Raw genomic sequence first — 10,996 nt, forward strand, 5'->3', positions numbered from 1 at the left:
GTCCTCTAGTTTCTATTACTGCCTGATTACAACATAAATATATTTCTGTGGTTATTTAGGGCTCTGACTCTAATACAGTGGTCAGCTCTTGGAAATACTTGAACAGAGCCATGTAGATGTTAGCTGCAGTCATTGCAAACCCACTCTGCCTGCTCTGTAGCAATCCAGACTGGGCCAAGAGAAAGCTTTGCCTTCATTTACTAGAAAATAGGTTACGGAAAGAAATACCCAGGGAACACCATTTCCCTAGGAACGCTGGTCTGAAGTAGAAATACAACACATACCCATGTTTGCTTAAGTACATTACAAGATTTGCCAGTTATTATGATATCATGTCCAGGTGAAGTTCATTAAGATCCATGAACAAAGGGAGAGAATTGAAGACAAAACCACTAACCTGTGAGTTAATATTGGGCTTTTCAGCTAACAACTGACCTGGAGCTAGAGATTGGCATGCTATCATGCTGTGGCATGGAGCAGAAGTTTGGGGTGTTTGTTTATTGGTTCTTGTTTGTTTTTGTACTTGGAATCAAATCCAGGACCTTGCCCGTGGTAAGCCAGTGCTCAGAGCTACACCCCTAGCTCCAAGACTACCCACTACTTAGAAATTAATCTAATCAATTACTCTGGCACACCACTTATCCTAGCACTTGCGAGTTCGAGGTAGAAGGATTGTGAGTTTTGTGCCAACCTGGGCTACCCAGGAAGTTCCAGGCCAACTTAAACAACGTTAGTGAGACCCTCTTGAGATAGGAAGCAAGAAAGGCAACCTTCCATATGTGTGAGATGTGCTGAGCTCCGTTCCAAGGGAAAGAACATTTTGCATTATAGAAAGGACAGGTTGGCATTACTGAGGCGCTTGGGTTGCTTGTCTTCCAGGTGAATTATTGGAACTCCAACGTGAATGAAGTCCAGGGGGTGGTGATAGACCAGGAGGGGAAGGTGGTACACCGGCTGTTTGGGAAGTGGCATGAAGGTCTCTACTGCGGGGTGGCTCCCTCTGCAAAGTGCATCTGGAGACCAGGTAAGACGGCCTGAGCTTCTTGGTCAGGAGGCTGTGGGCAGCCAAAGGGAGGGAATGGAGGGGCATACCATGCTGTTTGCCTTGCATTTCCTTTTAAGAGTGGGATCTAAAATGTAAATGCTCAATGCACTCACAGTTATATTTACATTCAACAAATAACTTTTGTGTAAAACCCTCTGTTTGATACTTAGTCATTCAAAAATGGACCAAAATCATTGACATGCAGTAAAATGACCTGTTGAAGTCTGCCATGGGAATTTGCTTTAGACATTATGCATACATGCAGATGCTAGGTGTACCTAATAAAGAGTTTAAATAACGGAAATACATAAGCAAGCCTTTGTTCGTGTTGTCTACTTTTTAAATAAAGCAAAGGAAATGTAATATCTGTAATCCTACATCCACTACCTTGCACAGTAAGTGGTCTGTTTCACTTGAGCAGGAAAACCGCTACATGCCTAACAAAAGACATCAGCAGAGCCAGGCACTACATTAGCATATGATTGAATATAGAGTATATGGCAAGAAATTCTCCATGTGACATTTATCTTTATTGGAGTTTTGTCAGGTTGTCTCCAATTTTTAAGCCAGTTGGTTTCCTAAAAGACACTGTTACGTGTTTATAAGATTCCTACTGGTAGAGTGGTTAATCCATCCATTGTTAGTAACTGCCCTCTGAGTATTGGCCATGCATCAGCCTTGTTCTAGGAGGTTGGAATACTTCAGTAAGCAAAGCAAACAAGGATTCTACCTTAGAATTACAGATAAGCACGAATAAGAGCTTGGGCTGTAAAGCAGCGATAGGGCGCGTCCTAGTGTAAGTGAGGTTCTGAGTAGTCAGCAAGTGTCTCACTTCACTGCTACGTGTGATGGTGCATGTCTGTAGTCCTAGTACCTGGGAGCCTGAAATAGGAGGATTGCTAGAACCCAGGAGTTCAAGATGAGACTGGACAGCAAAGTGAGGTATTATTAGGAAGGAAGGAAGGGAGGGAGGGAGGGAGGGAGGGAGGGAGGAAGGAAGGAAGGAAGGAAGGAAGGAAGGAAGGAAGGAAGGAAGGAAGGAAGGAAGGAAGGAAGGAAGGAGAAGGAAGGAGAAGGGGAAGGGAAGGGAAGGTAGGGTGAGTGGATGGATGGATGGATGGATGGATGGATAACTCAATGGATGGCCCAATGGATAGATGGATGACTCTCAAGGCTGGCAAGATAGCAAGTTAAAGGTGCTTGCTCCCAAGGCTGACAACCTGAGTTTAGGCCCACCAGTTGTTCTCTGTCCTCTGACCTCTGTACACTATAGCTATAGCTCAAACTGTGTGTGTGTGTGTGTGTGTGTGTGTGTGTGTGTGTGTGTGTGTGTGACACACACACACACACACACACACAAATTTTTAAGGCGGAATAGAAAAAATTAAAGGGCCCACAAGATGGCTCTGAAGGTAAAGGCACCTGCTGCCAAAGACTGAGTTTAACCCCTGAAATCCACATGAAAGAAAAAGAAATCAATGGGGCTGGAGAGATGGCTCAGCAGTTAAGAGTACTTGCTGCTTTTCAAGAGGACTGGGATCATGCCCAGTGTGGGGTGACTCACAACTGCCTGCACTGTCTGCACCTCCAACTTCAAGGGATCCCACATTCTCTTCTGAACTCTGTGGGCACCTGCACTCACCGAGACACACATATGTAAATAAAAATAAGCTTTGAGAAAAACAGAGAAAGAAAACTGAGCCTAAGAAAGAAACCAAGCATATGGTTCTCCTCTCTCTCTCTCTCTCTCTCTCTCTCTCTCTCTCTCTCTCTCTCTCACACTCACACACACACACACACACACACACACACACACACCAAATGTTAAATAATTTTTAAATGTTTTAAAGGAATACTAATAATATTTATATCTGCATCTTTTAATGAAGAAGTAAATGGCAGGTGATGTTTCTGGTGAACTGTTAATGTTTGTGTTTAACTAGCTTTGGTCTTTAGTTACCTAATTGACTACTTGAGAGGAAAATTCTGTGTTCAGCCAATGAAGACTATTAATATAATGCAAGGTTTTATTTAAAGGTGGGGTTTAATTAAATATGTTACTCTTTCCGTTCTGACCATTAACATTAACTTACTCGAAAGGACATCCCCATGTCCTGTGCATGAGTACAAGCCTGTCTGTAGGCTGGGCTCTAGGTATGCTCTTCCTGATGAGGGAAGTTGGCTCCACCCCTTGCTGGGAGCCTGTCCCTCTCACAGCTGTTCTCGGCCTCTCTCCAGGTTCTCTGCCAACCAACTACGAACTCTACTATGGCTTTACGAGGTTTGCTGTGGAGCTCAATGAGTTGGATCCTGTCCTGAAGGACCTCCTTCCTCCCACAGATGCCCGATTCCGGCCAGATCAAAGGTCAGGGCTGCAGCAGAGTTTCTGTTGGATCCTAGATGACAATGTGGGTGTCAGAAGTCACTGGGACTCTTTTCTCCATCATTTGTTTGCTCCTTCATGCATTCTTTCTTCCCTGTATTTGCTCAGAAATACCTGAGTTTCTTATTCTGGGCAAAATGGCATTTGTAGAGTCATTATAACAGAACAGTATTCAATGGCCAGTTGTGTTGGACAGGAACAGAAAGCTTCCGCATATTTAACAAATGTCTGAAAACTCAGGTGGTCACTGTCGAATCTCCTGTGTTTTGGGCCTCTTTACACATACTGCCCATTATCAGGGAGTGTCATTTAAACTGAAAATAAAAGTGGCGGGAGCGGCCCAGTGGTGGTGGTGATGTGGTGGTGATGTGGTGGTGATGTGGTGGTGATGTGGTGGTGATGGTGGTGATGTGGTGGTGATGTGGTGGTGATGTGGTGGTGATGTGGTGGTGATGTGGTGGTGATGTGGTGGTGATGTGGTGGTGATGTGGTGGTGGTGGTGATGGTGGTGGTGATGGTGGTGGTGATGTGGTGGTGATGTGGTGGTGGTGGTGGTGGTGGTGGTGGTGATGTGGTGGTGATGTGGTGGTGATGTGGTGGTGGTGGTGATGTGGTGGTGATGTGGTGGTGATGTGGTGGTGGTGGTGGTGGTGATGTGGTGGTGATGTGGTGGTGATGTGGTGGTGATGTGGTGGTGGTGGTGATGTGGTGGTGATGTGGTGGTGATGTGGTGGTGGTGGTGATGTGGTGGTGATGTGGTGGTGATGTGGTGGTGGTGGTGGTGGTGGTGGTGGTGGTGATGTGGTGGTGATGTGGTGGTGGTGGTGGTGATGTGGTGGTGGTGGTGGTGGTGGTGATATGGTGGTGATGGTGGTGGTGGTGGTGGTGGTGGTGATGTGGTGGTGATGTGGTGGTGGTGGTGGTGGTGGTGGTGGTGATGTGGTGGTGATGTGGTGGTGGTGGTGGTGATGTGGTGGTGGTGGTGGTGGTGGTGGTGGTGGTGATGTGGTGGTGGTGGTGGTGGTGATATGGTGGTGGTGGTGGTGGTGGTGGTGATGTGGTGGTGATGTGGTGGTGATGTGGTGGTGGTGGTGGTGGTGGTGGTGGTGGTGGTGATGTGGTGGTGATGTGGTGGTGGTGGTGGTGATGTGGTGGTGGTGGTGGTGGTGGTGGTGGTGATGGTGGTGGTGATGTGGTGGTGGTGGTGGTGGTGGTGATGTGGTGGTGGTGGTGGTGGTGGTGGTGGTGATGTGGTGTGGTGGTGATGTGGTGGTGATGTGGTGGTGGTGGTGGTGGTGGTGGTGGTGGTGGTGGTGGTGGTGGCACACACCTTTAATCCCAGCACTCGGGAGGCAGAGGCAGGCGGATCTCTGTGAGTTTGAGGCCAGCCTGGTGTACAGAGCAAGATCCAGCACAGCCAGGGCTACACAGAGAAACCCTGTCTCAAAAAAAAAGTGACAGGAGCATCTGGCAGTTACCAGAAAGAACAGGAGCTTTCCCCACATACTTGGTCCCGCAGGTGTGGAGCCATACTCAAACTACCAAACTCATTTTTTAATAAGATCTTTATTGACAGATAATTCACATAATATACAATTTTCCTGTTTGCACAATTTGATAGACTTTAGTCCGGTATCCTCATAGGTCCATGACACCACCACCACTTCCTGCCAAACTCACTTTTTGTTATTTTTATATGATCATGATTCCACTTCTACAGAACTCATTTCTCCTAAAAGTCTATATGTCACCCACATTCCACTGAAGATCCGTTCTCTGTTTCCCGTGCGTGTTTGGAGTTTTTCCCTCCTAAAATGTCTTTGCCGTGACTTTGACTTCATTCTGTTCTACATATGACCCATTGCACTCTCCTAAAAATTGCAGTTTATGTTCCTCCCAGAATGTGTATCTCATCAGTCCACTTTGTACAATGTATATTGTATTATGCCCCTCTCCTTTGCTCTTGTTTTGAAATGTAAAGGGGTGTGTGTGTGTGTGTGTCTGTATGTCTGTGTGTCTGTGTTGTGGCGGTGGTGGTAATCCAATGCAGGGCCTGTGTGTGTTTAGCAAGCTCCTGTCCACCACAGAGCCTCTATGCCAACCACAGATGTATACATTCACAAATCATCCTTGGGTCTGTTTCCACCTTCTCAATTCTATTTCATCATACCTTCTTCTTTTCATTATTCTAACATTCCCCAGTAAAAAAGGAACAATCCTCGCCTCTCAATCTGTCCTCTGCACAGAGGACAGCCAGTCACCATCCAGCATCCCATAGCCTTTAAAAAATCCATGTGGCACTGTGAAGAAAGAAACCCAACTTGAGACTTATGTTGATCTTATTCTCCACTTCTATTCTTCAGAAAAAGAAATCTAAGATTTTAGAACCCCAGACAGCACAGAGAAGTGTTCAAACCAGTCACCTGCCCCCTTAGCATACGATTGTGTTCCTCAATGTAGTAATTCAATCCACATGTACAGAAACTATGTTAATTGATGAACAGACTGAGGACACATGGCCTGGGACAAGGGTGAAGGGACATCAGCAATGTCACCACTGTTCAGGATGCTATATTCTCAGCAGCCAGCAGGTAATTTTATGCCAATATATTTTTTTCTAAAAGACACTGACGTTGGAATATCAACTGTATTCTGCTTAGATTTTTGGAAGAAGGAAACTTAGAAGCCGCAGCAGCAGAGAAGCAAAGAGTTGAGGAACTCCAGAGATCTCGAAGACGGTACATGGAGGAAAACAACCTTGAACATATACCAAAATTTTTTAAGTAAGTCAGCCATTCCCACAGCAAGCTTGTGTTTCACTAAAGGTTGCCACAGACTGTGAGGAAAAGAGGGTTGCAGAGTGTCTGGGGAACTTACACTGATTTGGGTAGCTTTACATTGGACAGTGAAAATAATGAATTGGATTTTATGTGTGTGAAAGTTAAGTTACCCAAGAAAAGTGGGTCTTTTCTTTCTGTGGACAGGGAGATAGGGAGGAGCTCACCAGAAGGCATTCCCCTTTATCTGGACCCTTTGGAGTGGCAGAAAGATATCCCCACTCCTCCTGCAGGTGGCATTTGGGATTCTGCCCCCTAGGGCACCACGACTTCATGTGGATTTAATTTTATTTCTGTCACACCGAGCTTGTTTCTGCTCATATTTTAGCTCCCACTGTGGTATGATCAAAGATGATTACTACAGGATTATTTAAAGGATTATGTAAACATTACAGAGATGAATCTGTGGTTTTCAGATCCATCATCTGTCATCCTCCAGAGCATGCTCAGTAAAGCTCAGGGCAACATCCTTAGAGCTGTCATCTCATGATCATCCTGTGGTAGAAATGCAGACTTGCCATTCAGAGGTCTGCTGTGTGCCGATCAGAGGTCTGCAGTGTGCCCATCAGAGGGCTGCAGTGTGCCCTTCAGATATGGGCCTCAGAGTGGCTTCTGCAGCTACTGATGTTGCTCTGTTCCTGGAAGGAAGCTCATTATTATTATATTGTATTACTACATATGTTATATATGCATATATATGAGAGAGTTGAGTTATCAGCTGACCTTGATGTGATTTGTGGCTAATGAAGATTTTCATATTTTCACAGAAAAGTTATTGATGCAAATCAAAGAGAAGCCTGGGTTTCTAATGACACCTACTGGGAGCTTCGGAAGGACCCTGGGTTTAGCAAAGTAGACAGCCCTGTTCTTTGGTAAACTGGAGACATAGAGCTAGCCAACATACCACACTCCGAATGAATAAATAACTATGCACAATTAAGTCTCTTATAGCTACGCGTGGTTTCTGGGTCGACTGAGAACCTCCCTTTGCTTTTCTATTCATCTTTATAACGGATTTTCAAAAGTGCATTAGACAAGGCTCCTAACCACTTTTGGATCCTTTCTGTTCTGCTGCAACCATATTCCTTAAAAAAATAAAATACAATAAAAAATAAATAAAACCCATGCCCTCCTCGGAAAGCGGACTAGAAGAAGGGAGTATGAAGTCCAAAGGCAGAAGAGCTGATCTAGAAGATCAGACTGTAACCGGTGCTTCAGGTGGATCAGGGGAGTGTACAATGACATACAGACTTCATGTTTGGTCTGCTGTCTGAAAACGTCATCCCCTACCTTAGGAGCTCCTGAGCCGTAATGGTCGGTTAGTTCAGACTTTAAGTGTGGTTTTTTGATGTGGTGTGCTTGTACCAGCCTCGTCAAAATAGACGTGATGCTTCTGGAAACCCATTCCATCTTTACAACATTGTTCATGCCTTAAGAAATGCAAAGATGTACAATAAACTGTTTTGTTTTTTTTTTAATGTGTGCTCATAGGTGTATGTAAAGGACAGATCATTAGAGAATCCTGGCGTGGGTTCACTTTCTCAGTCAGAACATTGATTCAGCTGATAAAAGAGGAATAAATAAGGAAACACACACTTTCCTTTTCTAAGTGAGTTTCAGTGTGGTGGATCTAAGGGTAAGAGGGCTGAGGGACATAAGTAGATCTCTGCATCCAGGTGGCCAGATAGTAAACCATCCCTCCTCCATCTGACCTCACAGTGTGCCCTGGTATTTGGCGATGCCGTATCTGATTTGGATACCTGTCATCAGTGTTAAAACTTCATTAGGAAGTAATAAACATTTGGAGTTTTTGCCTGGGCTGGTTGGTACCATAAAGTACTGTTTTTGAGTGGCACACAAGGCCATACAGCACATCCCTGACTTTGCCCACTCCTTGGCACTGTTCAGATTCCACAGAGAACAAAAGCTTATTTGCATTATGTAAATGGATCCTATGCAAATCATCTTCCTTTTTTAAAGTCAAGCAGCTCCATATGATACATGGTTACATATTAATTCTCAACCTTGCTAAGGGCAGAAATAAAAAAAATAAAAATAAAAAAACTTAGGCTAAAAAAGTTATCCATTCCAAAGGTGGGGGCGGGCAAGATGTGTTTTGAATTCTTCTTTTGTTTTTCCCCCACGGGGCACACAGAAGCTTGCATTGGCATTCCTAAATTCTTGCACGTACATGACTCTATAAATGCCTGTATGTTTAAAAAATAAATCTCTTTAGGGGAGCTTCCTAGTGAATTAGAAAATTACATCTATTTTATTGTCAGTTAGAGTTTTATTCTTAGATCCTTACCATCTGAATTTAAGTGTTATTTTAGACTCTGATAAAAAGGTTAGTGACATTTTCTATTTTGTTAAGAGGCATCAATGTTGGTGTTATTTCTCCTCAGCAAAGCCTTCCTAATAACGGCTAATTCACCATAAAACCCAGCACTGCTGCTGAGAACAAGGAGGAAAACTCAGAATTTCCACTCGATGGAGCAGTATTTTAGTTAGCCTAAAATTCATCTTTCATCTAAGTCCATACATCATGCACACAGCTGGAACTCATTAGAACGGACTTTCTCTCCTTGATAAGTTCCCTAAGTCATAGCCAGAGCTAATCTTCGCCTTGCACCGCCTTCTCGTGAGCTCCCTCCTCCATTTCTTGAACTCCTCCCGTTTGAAGTCTTGGTGGTTTGCCTTGCGACTATAAAATCTCCCCCTTTGTCCTGAACTAAGTTTTTCTTCATTCAACATGATGCTCCTTTATCTCTGCACCTTCAGTTATGTCTCATTTTAATTTGAATTAGCACTTAATTAGAATCCTCTTGACTTCCTCACAGAAATGGATTCTCCTCCCTCGGTAAAGCTTACAGTCCGATTTAAGATGGGTCTTGCCTGTGCTCAGTGGTGCTTTCTTAAACGGCCTCACAATGACCTAAACAGAAAAGAGTTCTGCAGAAGAAAGGTGTGACAAGGAGGGACTGGGAAGGTGAGATGATGAAAAGATAACGGGGACCATCAGTTTAACAAGTGGCAGGAGACCCAGGACCCACTAGTGTGCCCAAGGTTTGGGCTGTCTGAGAAGACAGGAGAAACAGTAGCTAAGGCCTTCACTCTGTAGATAATAAGGTTAGATGACAAGTATGAACAGAACACGATGGTCAGGTCTACCCTGAAACTCTTTGGATTTTAGATAAAAATAAGGGAAGTGTCATGTTGATTACAATCACATGTCGCGGTATCCTCCATTTTGAATCTGTTTTGACATTCAGATTCCCTGATTGTGACCATCAAGTCATCCTTGGTAGGCCTCAGAGTCTCCTGTGACCCCCCGATTAGCTCACCTCCCATTGAATGCTGGCTTGTGTTGGTGTCACGGTCCATCCCTCCTTGTCTTCACAAGGTGGTTATACAGTTATAATCCTGTTGGAATTTCATTCACGTGACATTCTGGCTTTTGAAACTGAATAGCAAAAGGGTAGAATGTTATTCTCTTGATAAAAAGTGATGTATTCCTTGGAATTTTACATAACCTTTGTATTTGCAAGGGGTGGGGGCTGTTTTGTTTTCTTTAGAAGGACCTAGGAGGGCTTGGTATGTCTGAGTTCCTCTCCCGTGCTTTATTTCCAAGCTCCCTCCCCTCCAGTGAGATGGTCATTAGGGAAAGCAGTGATTAGTGACAGTAACCCAAGGGCTTGACCAGACTGGACTGATCTACGGCACACGCCAGCATCTGCAGAGGCTTACCGGGAAACCAACCATTTTGACGCTCAGTGCTGCTCACCAAGGTGCAAATCTACTCTTCAGAGTTGATGTTTTCTTATTTTTAATTGTCATTATTTTCCTTAGATTACTTTAAAGTACTATCCGTATAATCTCCAGGTAGCTGTAAGAAAATAAACTTCATTTAAGATATCTTTTAGTGGTACATGTCAGTTCTGTGTGAGAGCAGGGACCAAATGTAATTTTCTGGCTAAGGGAAACCAAGGGATTTTTGGTATAAAAGATGCCAAATTGTTAATTTCCCAAATCTTTTGTGCTCTGGCCTTGTGTTTTTGTGCATGACCACTTACCAGTCATTAGATCCTGTCCCAAAGAGCTTGGAGAGGGAAGGAAGTTCTATGGAAGAAAACCTGATGAACCTGTTTTTGCTTAATACTAAAGAACATTTTTGCTACTCTTCTGTGGGTTAAATTCTCCACCTTGTCTAATACTGTTTTCTGTCATGCTAGATAATGAAGCATTGTGGTAGCAGGGCTCCACACACCAGGGCGTGTAACAGACGTTTGCACTTGGCGCAGTGTCTTATGAATGTGGCACAGTAAATAAAGTTTGTGTACAAAATATTAGTTTATTTCTATGAGAGCAATTATGTTCAGGATATATAAAATGTATCTAATTAAACCATTATGAATCATTTTGTGCTCTAGAAATGTTCTTTTGGGGAAAATGTGAGGGGAAAATGTGTCCATAGAGCTGAGTAAAATGTTGGTTTGTTTTTGTGGGGATTTTTTTCCCCTTCAAAGGCTCCATGGATTATTTTGTAAAATGTATACTTTGAAGGTTGTCCATTGCATGGCACAGTCTCAAGCAGAAAACAGCTTCATTAACATCCTCTGTAGAACTGTTACTGAGATGTAAAACCTTTGCAGCATCTGCTTTTTAAAGAGAGAATGGAAAATTGTGTAAGGATTTTGCCTCATTCTTCTAGGCTGAGATCTAAAGGATGAG

At 43.8% G+C, this 10,996-nt stretch overlaps 1 protein-coding gene across 11 annotated transcripts in view; it reads left to right on the forward strand.

Annotated features, from left to right (window-relative positions):
- Nucleotides 1-10,683, forward strand: part of Osbpl6 (oxysterol binding protein like 6) — a 195,688-nt gene extending 185,005 nt beyond the window's left edge. For all 11 annotated transcript variants that reach the window (XM_036186038.1, XM_036186042.1, XM_036186043.1 and 8 more), the window contains 4 exons: nucleotides 880-1,024; nucleotides 3,284-3,410; nucleotides 6,089-6,211; nucleotides 7,033-10,683. In XM_036186038.1, coding sequence (XP_036041931.1) covers nucleotides 880-1,024; nucleotides 3,284-3,410; nucleotides 6,089-6,211; nucleotides 7,033-7,141 — 504 coding nt within the window. In that variant the 3' untranslated portion in view covers nucleotides 7,142-10,683. The remainder of the gene's footprint in view (nucleotides 1-879; nucleotides 1,025-3,283; nucleotides 3,411-6,088; nucleotides 6,212-7,032) is intronic.
- Nucleotides 10,684-10,996: the final 313 nt, after the last annotated feature.

The sequence above is a fragment of the Onychomys torridus genome, chromosome 4 (genome assembly GCF_903995425.1).
Source record: "Onychomys torridus chromosome 4, mOncTor1.1, whole genome shotgun sequence".
Lineage (NCBI taxonomy): Eukaryota > Metazoa > Chordata > Mammalia > Rodentia > Cricetidae > Onychomys > Onychomys torridus.